This window comes from Prionailurus viverrinus, chromosome D3 (genome assembly GCF_022837055.1).
Source record: "Prionailurus viverrinus isolate Anna chromosome D3, UM_Priviv_1.0, whole genome shotgun sequence".
Classification (NCBI taxonomy): Eukaryota; Metazoa; Chordata; class Mammalia; order Carnivora; family Felidae; genus Prionailurus; species Prionailurus viverrinus.
Window position 1 is genome coordinate 30928992 of NC_062572.1, and position 17203 is coordinate 30946194.

The 17203-nt window shown below is 44.5% G+C and overlaps 1 protein-coding gene across 1 annotated transcript in view; it reads right to left on the reverse strand.

Annotated features, from left to right (window-relative positions):
* Window positions 1-305: 305 nt before the first annotated feature.
* MAPK1 (mitogen-activated protein kinase 1) overlaps window positions 306-17203 on the reverse strand; it is a 110969-nt gene continuing 94071 nt past the window's right edge. The window contains exons 7-9 of the mRNA XM_047827650.1: window positions 11966-12075; window positions 9534-9659; window positions 306-3974 (exon numbers count right to left, since the gene is read on the reverse strand). Of these exons, the coding sequence (XP_047683606.1) occupies window positions 9543-9659; window positions 11966-12075 (227 nt within the window). The 3' untranslated portion in view covers window positions 306-3974; window positions 9534-9542. The remainder of the gene's footprint in view (window positions 3975-9533; window positions 9660-11965; window positions 12076-17203) is intronic.

Here is a 17203-nt window from a genome sequence, read left to right on the forward strand (position 1 = left end):
GACTTCATATTTTCACATATGAAATTCCAAGTAAACTATACATGCACAGTACTATGTTATTTTGGTAACACAGGGACACAATTTAATGATTCTAATTTTTTTTGTAGTTTTTTTTTTTTTACAAGTCAGGTGCCATAAACATTCAAATAATCCATCTTTTAAAAAGTACGTTTACAACATCAAAAGAATTAAGATGAAATATAAACCTTTCTACTTACAATTTTTATACAGATTAACCAAATCACAAATACCACAAATAAATGTTAAACTGTAACAATATAATGAATAAACATTCAGATTCTTAATAAAATCTTCCTTTAACATTTTTTTTAACTTACCATTATACTAAATAATCTATGCAGAGTTTTGGGGTACAATACCAAGAAGGCACCAACAGTACAAAGCAGATACAAAGCAGTTTCAGAACTTTCTCGAGTGCTCTACACGCATAAACAGCACAAAAAAGGCAACGAGCTTCAGGTAAACCTGGTGCAACCCCAGAGAATTCCTTCTGGATTCTCAGTCGTTTCCAATCCATGATGCTGAGCTGGATTACAGTGAGAGAAACCACATATCTACTGTTACATGCTTCTCATCCGCACTATAGGAGTTATCATATTTCAAACACCAGCAGGACAATTTTAAAGCATAAATGCTTTAAAAATGTATAAGCAAAAGGATTACTCAGATTTTCAAAACCACTACATTTACAAAAATATTTCCCTTAAACTTGGGATTGCTCCAAAACATTGATTTACAAATATAAAAGTATTATGGAAGGACCCAAAGCATGTGTGCATATGTATGTGTGTATTAACATACCGTTTACCATACTATATAAAAGTTACCAATTTAAAAACCATATTAACGTATAAGCAAATAAAGGTAAAACAGTCTCCTCTGAATGGTCTGAACATTATGTGGCATGTGGCGTGGGCAGTATACCTGGGTGACTCCTTACGTAGCTCGAACCACTGACGCGCCATGTGTGGCGCCAAAAGCTGACAGGACCCTACACGCCCATCGCCTATGCCTGCAGCAGCAGAACTGTGGACATACCATACACTGTGTACTGCACACAAACACCACGATATTCTTCTACCCATGCATCAAAATGGTCTGCATGTCTCCATTAGCTCTGAAGACTTGTGTCAGCAGAGTCATGAGTTCGCTCAAATTCATTCCACTGGCTTAGTTATTTTGTTTCCTACTAAATGAAAAGATTGGAATGTTTCAACAGGAATTTTTTGCTTGCTTTTTAGACACCAAAAAAAAGCCCTAAGTCTGAAAGTTTATTTGAGTTACTAAGAATGGAGGCATTGTCACCAGTATGAATTTGGATACCTAATCAGGACATTTTTAGAGATGTTAAGAGGATCCAAATGATGAGCCTATCACACATAATAGCTAGTACTTTTCACAGGTACCTTGATTAGGACAATTCTCTGACCTGTTAAGCCAAGCTTGGCATGATTAAAAAAGCACACAACTTACAGCTACAGTGTTGCTGGAACGCAGTTAGTGGTTTCATGCCAATGTGACTCCACAGTACAGTGGAGGGGATGGGAAAGCCCACAGTCCTCAAGTATTAGTAACCAAGGCTATGGCTTTCTGGTTAGAGGACTGCAGATTTACCTCCTAAAAATACTAACATTCCATTTAAAAAGTACAAAGAAAAAGAGTAGGAAAACTGTCAATGCTCCTTTTAAAATGGAAACTGACTCATCAATGTCTCAGGTAACAGTCAAACCTCTATCCTCTCAGTGCCCTGCAGACCTTTCCATGGCAGCTGAGCATGAAGTGAAAAACCACGTACTTTTGGGCAAGAATCTAGATGCGGTTCTGATCTCTGAGGCGGAGTCTGCCATCCTTCGTTAGCCCGTGACGTGTGAGCACCAGCACCCTGGGCCAGGTGGTGTGGGCCAAGTGACACCGGGCAAAGCTTCCCAGCACCTGGCTGTGCCCAGCAGGAGGCTTGGGGCACACAGGCAGGCCCTCTTTAGAAAGAACCAGAGATTCCAAACTGAGATGTCTGGGCTTCTTCATCAGAGTTTGACAGTATTTTAGACCTATGATTTGAGTAAAGAAACACGTCAGAGTTGATTCTCTGCTGTGCAAAGGGAAACTAGGACCCTACAAAAATGCCTTCTAAATCATTTTATGTAAACCAGTGTCGGGGCAGTGCCCGCATGGGAAGGGGAGGCCCACAAGCATTTCTGCTCCAAGCACAAACTGAAGCTGACTGTCCATTTGGACACGCTGATCCAGAGGAAATCAACACTGAATCTTAACATGAATATGAAGATCGAAGATGTACATTTATTTCCATGAATTACAAGTGCATTTCTGTTCATATTAGCAGGCAGTCTTTATATAACCCATTCTCCATTGCTGTCAAAAATCAAACAAGAAAAAAAGGACAGCTGAGAAATAAGAAGCTAAAAATAGAATTAGTTTTCCTAAGTGATCTGCTGGATAGCATTTTCCGTGGAACACAAACTCAGAGGTAACAATAAATTTTTCGTTTCAATCATAGGCATGTGGCACTTGGACAGTCATCTCTGCACAGAAAGCTGTAACAGTCATGCGAGGGTACAGTAATTATTGAACAAGGCAAATTTCTCACCACAGAGAGCAGTGGGGGAGTCAAGAGGAGGCACCGCACTGGGACAGAACACCAAGTCAACGCCACAGTGTGCAGTGGCAGGAACAAATACTTAAAGAGATCAATATAATATGGGATAGAGCTCCAAACATGATTTAGTGCTAGCTTTTTCTCATGGTCTTAGCTTAGCAGTATCAGAAACATTTGAGAGTACTTGATGACAGAACAGTGCTTCACGTCATGAGCTCATGAAGGCTTTATTACAAATTGTTATATCGTAGGTTGAAAAATGAACTTGAGATGCTGACATGCTGTAGGAGGAAAAAGAATTGTACACTTTCTCATTTAAAGACGCAGGGCTCCTCTCTAAATCCTGAGGCATTGAATGTGGTTACACTGGATGTGGCACACCACCTGACGTAGCTTGGGGTATACGTACACCTGTGTGTGGAGCTCTGCCCCGTGACAGAGGCTGGTGTGGCCTGCTGGCTGCTTCTCCAGACACTTTCCTTAGCACCCTGCTGTGACCTGTGTACATCTCTCACTAAATGCCGAGTGCAGCTGCCACTTTAAATCGTTCTGCATAAGCCTTGGAAACAGTACTGCAGATAACACATTTTGGCAAGTGTTATACCTCTGTAAATGGTACAAGTAATCACAATAAATCTACAGAGTGAGGCTGCTGGATGCAGTACTTCTTTCTTTTAGAAAAATGATTGAGTTTCCTAAAAGCTGGGCAAATAGCACAGACCTTAAATATGTTACTGACTAACATGATATGAGAAAAAACACGGGCAAGCGCCCCCAAAGATTCCCGAGACGGGAGCACTCACCGCAGGCTGCAACGTCATCCCAGGTGTTTCCACACACTCCTGCTCTGGGGACACGCTTACGGTGAAAAGTGCAAATAAGGGGCTGTCACTGACTTAAAGTGCCCTAGGTAGTAGCCTTCCCTATCATAAAGTGAGATGCCAGTGACGAGAGCCAATTTGGAAAGAACTATCTCTGGTGTGACTGCATGGGTCAGCAGGGCGTCACCTAGGAAGGATTCAGAAGAGGGAGGAACCACTGCATCTTTCAAACCAGAAAGCGATTAGTGACTAAAGCAACGGTAAGCAGTAGGTGCACTGAAAGTACATACTGCCACAGGTCACCGGTGGGTGACACACACAGGGATGCCAGGAACAGTTCTCTGGACTGAAGGAATTCTTTGAAAGCATAAAAGCCACAACTACCAGAAACCGCCCCTCCGAACGGCTCAAAGGAGTCAAGGTGGATAAGCCAAGACGGGCTGGAGACAGGACCGGGGTCAAGAACTGGGAAGAACAACACCGATGTCTGAGCACATCCAGTCCTCTGAGCCCTTGTCCTGTTGAAAAACAAACAAGCAAGTCTATGAGTTAAGAATGACCCACATTAAAACAACATTAGCAGCAGCATTAGGAAAATGGAGAAGTGAAAAGAATGAACAACATCATTACAAAAACTGGAAAAGTGAAGAAAAAGAAAAAGAAAAAAAAAGCAAAGGAAAAAGCACTCCTGCAATAAGGTCGTTTCACCTGGAACCACTCAGCCTATGCACCACAGGGCAGCTCCTAAGGGGCAGGCTCTGCCTTCAGTCTGTGGGCGTCTCTTCTCGGACACTTCAGAGGACATTTCTGTGACACTCACAGGGAACACACACGCATCCACCCCATGTTCCCAAGATGCTTTTTATTAACTGTGATACCCACCACTCCTATGGTCAAAACCAGAATCTGAAGGTCTTTGTAAAGAACACACATTTATGCAAAATGCTTGTCTGCTGCCTCCTATTCTATTTTTTTTTTTTAAAGTAATCTCTATGCCCAAAGTGGGGCTCAAACTCACAACTGTGAGATCAAGAGTTAAGTGCTTCACTGACTGAGCCAGCCAGGCACCCCTGCTGTCTCCTATTCTTACCAAGTTTCTTTTCCTCTCTAGATGACCAGGTAGGACAGAATCAACCACACAGCGTCAAGTGTGTTGTTTTAATGGTCAAGTTTCCGCTGACTGTTGACAAAACAAGACTAAAATGAAGTGCTGGTTGAAGTATGAAAGTTGGCGGGCCTAAATGCCGGTGAGGCAGGAACTGTGGCTTGGTTCCCACGGGCAAGAGATGGTTCTCATTGCCCAGGTCAGAGATGATCTGACAGCTATTTCCCCACCAGGTCTCCAGGACAGCACCCGAAAGGCAGCAGGTGGCACCTGAAGATAGCCTTAGCTCACTTACACTACACTTACACTAAGTGAGCTCACTTAGCTCACTACACTTGACAGGGCCCACCTGGCTCTCCAGATGTCTGCATATGGGTCTCCTGCAAGAGGTCCACTAGGATTGTCACACCATCAAAGTGCAAGTAGCACGCATCTGCCCTCATTATTGTGGTATCTCTATTTTCCTTGAAGAGGTCACATTACAAATCAAACCTACCTTAACCCTTTATAGACTAGCAGTTCTCAAGGGTGAGCATCAGGATCCTCTGCAGAGCTTGTTAAAATACAGACTGTTAGGGGGTAGGGCACAGATGGACCACACTTTGGAGAACCACTGCCTAAGACATCCATATGTAATGAATTAAGTTCATCCCCAGGTCTCCGTTAGTTTTGTATCACCCCAGGGAGAAGTGAAAACATTACCACCCCAGTCATGTTCTGTGTTCTTGGTTCTGATGAAGAAGCCTGCTTGAGATGGCTGGGAAGGTAACTAAGTGTGTCAAAATGCAAACCAAATATACCTTTTCTTTGGAGAGACCCTTGTTGTTGTGAAATGTTTGCTAGTATGATCCAGCAGAATGTCACTTTGGTATTTCACAAAGCACTTTTGGACAAGATGGCTTTTACCTACCACTCAAGAGTCAGGGCAGGAAGGATGGGTCTTATAACCCAAATCTGTGATGGGGAGACGGGCTCAGAGATGGGAAATGACCCCTCTCTAGAGGTATGCTGTTCTGAACTGCAGCCAAACCGATCGGCTGGGAGAAAATTAATCAATCTACCTGAGAAAATTCACCAACAGGCAGATGAGGGAGAAAGGCAGGTACCAGCCTCTGAGAACAGGAGGCCTGTCACAAAGTTAACCACATACACATTCTTAACTTTAGTGGACACATTTCTAAAACTGACCCACTTAAACAAAATATAATGAACACACTTTGATTCTTTAAGCCCACTCAGGGCATCAGTAAAGCCTGTGAGCTTTATCCAGCAAGCAGGGGCTTCCTCTGGAGTAGTCTTTGTCATTCCCGCCCCCATAGGGGTCCCTATGGCTGTGCTCTGAGGTCCTGTGTGGGCATGTTTTTTAGCTCTTTCCTACGTAGCTGGGCAGTCAACATCACCCTTCTCTAACGTTCCTGTATGCTCCCAACACCTGCATCTCCCTGACTCTCCAGTTTGTAGCTTCTCATCTCAGTGTTATAGGCTGGGAACTCAGTGACACTGCTGCACAGTATTATGAACGAGTTCCTTGACCTTTTCCAGGGCACAGAACTACCCCAAGGCAGTGTGGAAAGCTTGTAAGAAAATGGGATTCTTGGTCCAAAAGACCTGGGCCTGCCTAATTTTGCCACCAGGATACAATCTTCAGCAAAATGCTTAAACATGTACATCTTCGGTTTCCTCGATCATAAACATGGGCTGTGTGCTGACTTGCTACTGTAATCATCAAAATAATGTTTGTGTAAGAAACTGCCCAGAATTTGATGAATGCCCCTAGCTCCACCTTCCTCTGGATTCACTTTTATATTCCAGGTCACTAAATTATAAGCTAGTCCTGATGCTGCCAACCTCCTTAGATGGAGGAACAGATGGAACAGAATGTGAGAAAGCATGCACAGCAAAGTGTTAATCACAGAAGCTAGGTGGTGGGAATGTGGGTTTTTATTGTAAAACTCAACTTTTCAGAATAAAAATTGTAATTTAAAAAACAGTGGAAGTAATGTATAAAAATCAAATTATGCTTACACCTGAAGTTAAAGATTGTTATGTCAATTATAATTCAGTAACAAAAAGTTGGGGGTAAAATTAGGCTATAAAGCAAACTAAACACAGAGTGACCGTCTTTGCCACCCCTTTCCCTGGTAACAAGCCCCAGTCCTGGGCTTGTAGAACTGGGGTGGACCTTGGCAGCTGCCTGAACCTCAGCCTGTTAATTTGGACTTCAGGAGGCAACAGGCCAGCACCCATGCCCTGAAGCTCCAGGAGCATCCTTGCCTTTGTCTTGCCGCCATCCCCCCCCCCGCCCCCCCCCCCCCCCCCCCCCGTGGCTGTTGCACTGCCCTTTTCCTCCAGTAGCTGGGCCAGTGATCCCAAGAGTGCTTGTTTTCTGAGGTCGCCCAACATCCTTATTGCCCTAGAGTCACCTGCCCTGATGCTTTACGACAGGAAGCAGCCTGGGAGAGGAGGGCTCCTTCGCAAGCCTGGGCTTCAGTCTCCCATGCGGGCTTGACTCCCTGGCCCCACACTGCTGAGTGCCTCCCCACACAGCAGAGTGTTCCCTTCCCAGCACCCTGATGCTGGCCCTCCTCAATCTCTGGGGCCCACACCTATCCTGGTACAGCACCCACAACACTGTGTCTGACTCCTTGTTGTCTACCTGTGTCCTGCCATCAAGCTGCTAGAAAGCAAAGCCTGGGTCTTACTCATCTTTGCTGTCTTCCTACCTGGAACTAGGAATGCTCAATGGTGAGCAAATGAATGATGAAAAACTGCTAACTATGTCAGTCTTGGGTACTCTTTTACACTAAAAACATGCATGGCAGTTCTGTGTGTCTTTGTTCCTTACTAGACTGTGTGGCCTTTGAGGCCGGTTTCAGGTTTGTTTGTTCTGCTCACCCATGAGCCTGGCTCAGAGGAAGCATGCGGTACGTGTGAACTCAAACAAGAACAAGATGGGTAAAAACAGAGGCCATCAAGAGGCTATTTCAGGAACACGAGCTGTTAAAGGGATTGTGAAGGAAGAAAAGCAACTGAATGAAGCAGCTCAGCTCAATATTCTAGGTCAGGGGTCAGTGAACCTCTTCATGTAAAGGGCCTGATAAAACTTTATCTACCAAACCTGGAGGCAGATGATCTGACTTGTGCAGACACAGGGAAAGGAGAGCAGGCTCTGGGAGAGGGAAGATCGTTTCCACAGTGAGCAAAGAGACTAGGAAGGAGACTCAAGGGGTAAGAATGGCTGGGTCCTGGGGATGGATTTCTGTCAGTGAGTACCCTTGCAGATTGTTGTACATAACAAATACTTTAACAGACGGTCATGCCATGAGGTATGGAAGGATAGATGAATCCAACCCTTGCAAGACTCTGTCCTCCTTAGCTCCCTGCTAAGACCTTCCCACCTTCTCTCTCTCCTTCAGACACTTCCCCAAGGGCTTGTTTACCAGCATGCTCCTAATGTCCTGTGAGCACATGCTCCTTCCACACTTCACTTACTTTGTTTTTTAGGACACGTCCAGTGCTAGGCTAAGCTCCCCCTGACCCCTGGATGCTAGGGTTAGGAAATGTGAAGTCTTTCAGATTTTGTGTTCCCTCCATTTTCCTGAATGCACTGCTTCTTGACTCCACAGCCTTGGTCCAAGCCTCTAGCCCTTGGTCTGGAAGCTTACAGATCTGTTTTGAACTCATCTCCCACCCAGTCTTCTCCAACACTCCCTGTCAGACTTCTTCTGAAAACCACATTTTCTGTCCCCCACACTTCAGAAGAGTGTACCCCCTACTGGTTCCCAACTCTTACTCTGCCTGGCTTCCACAGCTCTCTGAGGCTGATCTGGCCACGTCTGTTCTCAGATCCATTCTACCTTTCCTCTGTCCTCTGTTCTTAATGACAGGGCTGGAGCTTGTGAAGTGCACTGCTGAACTTCATTGGAGACTAGCTTCTGACGAGATTCTGCCAATAGCTGGCACACAGGAAAAGCCAGGTTTCCTTTTTTCTGCTTCTTAGTGACACAGGACTTTTTAGGAGGAGGAGGGCTCCTGGCTTCAGAGGCAATGGATGGTGATGGTGGCTTCAGGCTCCAGAGATCCCCCACATCAGTGGCAGTAGAGGCTCCTGACCCCTTTTCAGTGAGGCTGATGCTCTAACAGCTGCAGTTAAAGCAGGTGCCCAGCACCCTCGTTGTGTGACGATCAAGGACCCTGGCTAACACGGTTTTTCTTTTGCTCCTTTAGGTGGAGACTAGGAACAACTTCCTGCTGTTTAATCTGCAGGTAACTCCACCTGCTTTGCTCTCTAGACCTTCTAATGCCTTCTGATCAGTTATATGTCCTCTTGTGAAACACCCCAAGTAGCTTCTGCTTTTGAGCCTTGTACTGCCAACTCTCAGCCTGAACCATCATCTCCAGATCCCAATACATGAAAACAGAATGGACAGAGCAGGGAAGAATGGAGCAGAGAAAACAGTTATACTAGACTGTCACAGAACCCACTCTTCCCTATGTGCCCCCAGAAAGCCTCCAGTTCTGGTGCAAGCACAGCAGCCCCACGGCCACTAGTAGGAATGCTGCACATGACACAGGTGCCTGTGGAAAAACACCTCCAGCCCCTCCCATGCTGGTCTGTCCAAAGCATTTCCCCAGCAAATGCTTCAGGCCCTGGGTCATAATTCTTTACTTTATTGCTCATTTCTACAGGGTTCAACACAATTCTCACTCTTCTGCTCACTCCAGAGTTCTCACACAATTCCTTCTCTTCTTTCTGTATGTTCTCTAAAAGCAAGATCTGTGTTTCCTTTTTTCTTGGAACACCCAGTTTTTAAAAACCTACTGATACCACTACATTGTCCACCACCCTTTCTGTTAAGCACATGAAGCTGCCACGTGGAGCTCAAGGAAATTCCTTTTTCTTTTTAGTAATATTTAATTTATATTCTCTCTCCATAGCCAGGGTTTATCATACGGCTAAAGCTCTAGGTACCTGACAAGTTTAAGACCTGTATCCGGGCTGGAACCTGGCCGTCTCTTCGAAGATGAGCTCTTTGAGCTTTTCCTTGGGCAGGTCGTCTAGCTCCATGTCGAACTTGAACGGTGCCTCAGCGACGGGCTGCAGGAGAGCACAGGACACGAGGTAGGCAGGAGTGGCTACGGTTGAGGTAGTCATGCACTGACTCATAAACGGCTGTGGCTTAGACTCTGAAACGCATACAGTGGCGCTGACATCTATGAAAACCCAGGAGCTTCGACCGGCACCTATGTACAGTGTCCTGCCTATGTGCTCCATGAGGCGCACTTCATAGGAGCATGCAGTAAATCGAAGGGGAGAAACTAAACCCACTTTGAGCACTCTTCTGAAATTATCACTAATCCCAGAATCATTTTCAAACTTTTAAGGCATTAAGTGTTGAAAAATAATAGAAATTTACTGTTGTGGGGGTGGTGGTGGTACATTTATACAATCAAAACTGATGATACTCAAATAAATGTACTTGATTAAATACATCATAGTATCTTCATATAAAGAAATATTATGGAGCCGTTAAAAATGAAGCTGTAAGGAAGATTAATATCATGGGGAAATACGCATGTTTGTTAAACAAAATGAACCCTATTTTTTAAAAAAAAATTAGATACAGAAATGTAAGACTGGGAAGAAAATACTCCAAAATCTTAGTAACTGTCACAAGACTACAAAGTGATCTGTGTTGTAGTTTCCTTTAAGTTTTCATTTTTCAGCACACCCTATAAATAATCAGAAGGCTACTTAAGTACATATTTAAAATGTCTATATCAAAGAATCCCCATACATAATGATGAAAAGGGAAATTAGTCAATTGATATTATTTAAATTTTGATTTTTAAGTACCCCCAAACTAATGCCACGTTAACAGAACTAATCTGATGAGGATACCAGCTGTCACCAGGCACTCCTAGATTTTTATCCACGTGATCCTCACACCAGGCCTTTAGGGTAGGGAAACATGGACCCCAAATTCTGCACTAAGCTTTGTTCTCTTGAAAGGGGGGCAAAGGATTCATGTCCATTAGAAAAAAACAAGTAGAGGGGGGCCTGGCTGGCTCAGTTGGTTAAGCATCTGACTTCGGCTCAGGTTATGATCTCACAGTTTGTGAGTTCGAGCCCCGTGTCAGGCTGTGTGCTGACAGCTCAGAGCCTGGAGCCTGCTTCAGATTCTGTGTCTCCCTTTGTCTCTAACCCCTCCCCCACTGGTATTCTCTCCCTCCCCAAAATAAGTAAACCTTAAAAAAAAAAAAAAAAAAAAAAACAAGTAGCTAGCCCTCTCTGAAGGACAGCTCTATGTGTGGGGTCACACTGGTGTCCTATATATGTCCTGCTGAGTTTGGGGTACTGCCCAGGGTCACAATTAGGACATGGGGGGCTCAAAGGGCTAGTCAGAACCCAAGCCTTATACTCTTACCTATTTCCCTGTTATTTACTATGTTGTAGGTATCTTTGCAAGCTGCCTCCATTATTTCTGAGGGGAGGGGACAGAGATGGAAGGGGGCTGATTGAGAAATACTCTCTTTTTGGTTTCTCCTTTCTCTCTCATTTATCAGCTTTTAACTTTTATACTTTTTCCCTTTCTTCTTCCATTTTCCCTTTTAATATTAACACATTCTACTTGGTTCTCCCCCTTCCCCCCCATTTAAAACAAGTGTGCAGAGTCTTGTTTATGTATGATTCTCAACTAGAAAGATCCAAATGTTAGTTCATATTGCATTTTTCTTCATTACCGCCCAGAAAATAAAGTTAAAGAAAATAAAGTTAAAACTGAAGCCCCAGAAGAATCAAAGAAGCCCAGGAACTGGGACTTTCCTGGAGAGAACATGATACATTACCTGGATGTCCAACATGCTCTAAGACTTGCCACATCCACCTCCAGTCTCACCACAGCAGGCTCTTGTGTGCCCATCCCAAAGAGGCATACCAGACATGAAGTCATCAAGCCACAGTGGGAACTGTCCAAGCTGACCTCCTCACTTTGCAAAGCCCCTCCCCAAGCAGACAGCTGACTTCCTTTCCACCCTCAGGGCAGGCACTTTGATTCAGGTGGCTCTGCCTGCCACAGACCACAACAATGGTCTCTAGTCTTTGGACCCCTTCTTTATCCATGCTCCCCATTATCCATCCATTTCCCCTGCCCCACCCCTGCTGTAGGTGGCCTGGAGGAAGTTTTCTAAGATAGAAGAGGCTTGGGGGGTAGGGTGGGGAGGGTTTCAAGCTGTGCCAACAACAGCACTAGACCTCAAAACACACAATATGGGCTGTTGAGAAGACGAAGTGTGGTACCATGCACCTCTCAGGACAATCTAAGTATGACATCTGGGCCCTTCCTGGTTGGGCCTGCTGCTGGCTGATATTCCTGCAGGAGCAACCAGGAGCATGGGTCTTACCTCATCACTTGGGTCGTAATACTGCTCCAGATATGGATGGGCCAGAGCCTGTTCTACTTCAATCCTCTTGTGAGGGTTGAACGTCAACATTTTGTCCAGTAAATCCAGAGCTACAAAGAGAAGGGTTTTGCAGTGGTGAGATGCCAAAGAACAGTCACTGCATTACTTTCCATTTTCTGTTTAAGTAAAGTGACCCACAAAACAATAGAGCTAAGCATCACCATGGGGAGAAGATATGATACACTGGGTGCCTATTATCTCTCTGACCTTCTTGAGAAGGACCATCTGACAATCGCAGACCCAGACGCAGAAAGGTAATGGGATAGTTAAAGGCTGAAAGCAGAACACCAGGGTTCAAACCCAAGTCTGCCTAAAAAACCTGGACTTTTCCTAAATTACTACTCTGCTTTGCAGGCATTTGAAACAAAGGTATTGTATATGTACTTCTCTTAAGTCGACTCCAAAGTCAGCTCTGCAATGATCAATTTATTTTTCAACACATAGAGAAGGGCTCCAAGGTCACAGAAGAAGACAACAGTCATTTGTCCTGTGTGGTTTCCAGGTCCTGGGTGAGATCCACGTGTGAAGCACAGGCCCCCTGGCTCAATGTGCAGCTTGGCATCTTTCTCCAAGGCCTAAAACAAAGTATTCTCTCTTTTTTAAAAAAATGTTTATCATGCCCACAAGGTACTCTGTGGATATCCCCTTGGACAAAACTGTTGTCAATAAGGATGTCTTCAGAGACCCTGCTCTTAAACTCAAGGCCCGACAAGAGGCCAAGGTCAAGTTTGAGGAGAGGTACAAGACCGGTAAGAACAAATGGTTCTTCCAGAAGCTGCGGTTTTAAATCTGTTTTGTTTCAGTCATTAAAAATACCAAAAAAAAAAAAAAAAACCAAAAAAAAAAACCACCAAAAAAACCCCAACCCATACACACACACACACACAAACACTTATTTATTTAAGTAATCTCTATACCCAATGTGGGGCACAAACCCACAACCCCTATATCAAAAGTCACAAGCTCTCCCAACTGAGCCAGCCAGGCACCCCATAAGTATTCTCTTGATCTGGCCAGTAGTCAGCAGCTGAACATTTCTTTCATGTGGAGAGTGCAGGAATAGAAAACAAGTGTGGGATCAACAGGACCAAGATGGAGGGACAGCTAATGAATAGCTGTCCCTAGTGGCCTCCATGGCTAGTATCCAGGCACCACTTCAAGCCATGAGGAAAGGCAAAGGTCATGGCTGACAGCAACTGGAACACAGGTTAAGGGAAATGTGACCAAACAGTTCCTGTACTTACTATCAGGAGCAGGTTTCAATGAGAAAGAACACATGCTAGAAAAGACATTATTGCTCTGGCAAAGTAGCAGCAAAGGGGGCTTTAAAAAAATGTCTTTTAGTTAATGATGCTTAGAACAGCGTTTCCAATTTATGTAGCAGGTCCTTTTCTCAAATTAAAGCTCCCGAGAGGGAGTAGGTAAGGAGCTACCCAGCTCTCTTAAGTCTTAGCTCACAGCCCTGTGGAAACCCTGAAAAATTCAAGGACTTCATGGAACAAGTCTGATAATTTACTCCAAGTCTGAAATACTATTAGGCAATATAAAGAATGCTGTTTTGGAGAATGTAGTGATCAATAAACAAAACCAAAAATAAAAACACTGCTATCTACTCAATGAAGCCTTGTTTCTTAGTGATAACTGATTAGTTCAACCTCATCTATCTGCAAATTAGCATACATCACTAAGTCATGAGAGAATGGTAAAAGAAAACCATTTTAGTCATTTACTCACTAAAAAAATGTGTTCAACCCTTGAGAGCAGCAGGCCAGTACACAGTCTGAATCTGAAATGACCAACTGTTTATGTGCCAGGAAGTCAGCCTTGAGAGAGCACATGGAGGCTGGGGAAGCACTTAGAGCTGGAGGTGACTGAAAGGGTAAGTATGAGAGTATGTGTATGTACATGCATGCATGCAGGTGCATGCCTGTGTGTGCATGCTCAGCTCTGGCTCCTACTTGTGACGTCTCTTGTTGCATGTTACCCGCCCTTTATCTTCAAGGCAACTGGGAGATAATAAATGTGGTAAACCACATACCAGATGTCATGAGAAATTTCACATTAATACAGAACTCTTCTCATGTCCACAAGGTTGCATTTCTACAAACAGTACATTTTCAAATTTATTTCTGTCTCTATAATCTTTTCAATACACACAAGGGTACCTTAGGAAATTAGGAAACTAACATTTTGCTTTATAGGTTAGAAAACTTTTTGGAGCAGAGGAGGCTCTTAGGAATTTAGAGTGTTGGCCTTTGACTAAAGCACGGTCTGGGCAGGACAGGTATTCACTCCTGAGGGCATGGACATGGGTTTCAGGGGCTCATGAATGGGCTAGGTTTCAGAGGCAACTCTCTCATGGGTCAGGACAGTACAGTATAATGGTCAAGAACTCAGGCATCTCTGGCCCCAATGCAAGTCCCACAGAACACCAGGTAGATGTGGGAACACATGACACACCACTTACCGGGCATTAGAGTCTAACTATCTGTAATACAAGTAACAAATCTATCCATTTACCGTTCCCAACCACCACCTGCTCCCCCTCACCACTGCAAAAGAACTCACAGACATTTCTGCAAGAAGTTTCTTTTTAAAAAAATTTTTTTAATGTTTATTTATTTTTGAGACAGAGAGAGACAGAGCATGAACGGGGGAGGGTCAGAAAGAGAGGGAGACACAGAATCCAAAGCAGGCTCTAGGCTCTGAGCACAGAGCCCAATGCGGGGCTCGAACTCACAGACTGTGAGATCATGACCTGAGCCAAAGTTGGGTGCTTAACCGACTGAGCTACCCAGGTGCCCCTCTGCAAGAAGTTTCTTGAGCGATTAGAAGTCATTTGGCCTTTTGCCCAATTAGACATTGTCTGTCAGGAAAAGTCCAGGAGGGTCTGGCCACAGATTCTAACAGCATTATTTCTAAGCTGTTGGGGGATACTTTTCCCCTCCAAATCCTGCTGGTACTAAGTTGGGAGTGCTTCAAGGCAGCTGGTATTTGGCAGCTTAAGCAGCTCTAAAATAAACCTTTTATAGTCCCTTCAAGTTATATTCTAGGCCCTTAAACCTACAGGCAAAAATCACAAAGTAGCTTTTTTTGCTACTTGAAAAATAACTGGATCTCCAGCTTTCTTTTATTGCTAGTGCTATTTCTGCATTATTCACAGCTACAGAAGGGGAAAAGGAGAGAAACGGGAAGCAGCTGGCAGGTTTGATCCCACAGTCAGAGTGCCTGGCCTCCCTTCTCCCACGCCACACAGAAATCCAGTGGCACCCCTCAGATGGCATGAATCACTATGCCTGTGCATATGCTTCCTTGAATGCAGGTTTTACTTCCCCTAAAAGACTGAAGTCCTTTCGAGGCTGGGATTGATTACATCTGACCACGATCCCTGACTCTCCCTGGTATCCTCTTAGAACCCCATACCTTCTCTTTAATTTCAGTGGGTACATAGCAACATGACCCTGCCCTTCTGGTCCCTCAGCCTTTTTTCCTTTCCTCCTTGGCCCAGACTCTGGGGTGAGTCATGCGACTGAGTGAGACATGCACCACTGAGGGTCCATCTCACCTACCCAACAAAATTCTCATTCGAGATCGAGGCTGCAACCTGTCACATCCATCCTTAACTAGAATTTCTGAGCAAGGCCAGAGAAAAAGATCTAGCTGCTCAAACTGTGCAACTGCAACAATGCTTCTCACGCTTTTTTTTTTTAAGTTTATTTATTTTGAAAGAGTGAATGGGGGTGGGGCAGAGAGAAGGGGAGACAGAGAAAATCTCAAGCAGAGTTTGCACTGCCAGTGTGGAGCCTGATGCAGGGCTCGAACTCATGAACCGTGAAATCATCATGACCTGAGCTGAAATCAAGAGTCAGATGCTTAACTGACTGAGCCACCCAGGTGCCCCTCAAAACCTTAATCTTAAAACCAATTGATGATTGACCTTAAAAAAGCAGTTAATTCAGCCACAGTTCAAACTATACAAGCACTTTTCTTTGAGAAAAAAACACTTCCTTCAGTATGTGGCAGACAGGCTCTATGTATCTGTATTTTCATTCTGTCATGGAGAATATGGAAAAGACATGTATGCAGGGTGGGATATAACAAAGCAAGTACTTTTAACTGCTCCACCAGAGACATTCTTATGTGCACTCGGCATTGGTTTTTAGCTGTGAGGGCACGGCTCTGCCACTGCCTTATCCTGGGCCAAGGTGCTAGCCATCTTGCTCACCAGCAGTTGTATACCAAGGGTGCACAGGGCAGCACAGAGAAAGTGTGAGAAGACTTTAGCGTTACTATGAAAATAGTTTTAACCCCATGGACACCCTGAAAGGGCTTTTGGGACCTCAGAAGTCTAAGGAGCACACTATTGAGAACTGTTGTACCACAAAAACTCAAGATTTTTTTTTTAAAGTGTATTTATTGGGGGGAGGGGGGGTGGAGGGGAAGGAAGGGAGGAGGGGAAGGAAGAGGGGAGGGGTAGAGAGAGGGAGAGAGAGAATCCCAAGCAGGCTCTGTGCTGTCATCACAAAACCTGACATGGGGATTGATCTCCCAAACCATGAGATCATGACCTATGACAAGATCAAGACTTGGACGCTCAACCAAGCCACCCAGGTACCCCAAAACTCAAGGTTTTTAATCTCATCAAAGCCCCTAAAAGTTCTGGGAAATCTATGCTCAGTTGCTGCTCTAGTCTAAGATTCTTCTCAACTCACACAGCTTTAATCATGCCCTTCCTGCCAACTGAGCCTTACTACTCTGTGCAGGTCTAAGGGTGCTACTGAGAAAACTGAGGCCCCCAGGATCGACCTTCCTGAGCAAAGAGACCCTCTCCCTGTTCAAAGCCAAACCTCCACAGTGTGTGGCCACACCCAGCTCCCCCTCATCTGGACCAGTTGTTTCTGTCTGCATGTTCCATTTCAAACTTCCTATTCAACTCAGTGCTTCAACTACACTTATGTGGTCACTAATGACCGCTTAATTGGAAGCCTGTCTGTTCCATGGAGACTGCTGAACAGAACATGTCTATTTTCTTATGATGCCACCTCCTGCTTCTGTGAAATAGGCACTAGTTATTTTCTTTGTCCATTCTTTACAGTTTTCAAGAGTTTCTACTCCTGTTCCACTGGCCATTGAAGGTTTGTGTTCTTTAGCTCTGACACAGGTCATTCTTCTTACCAT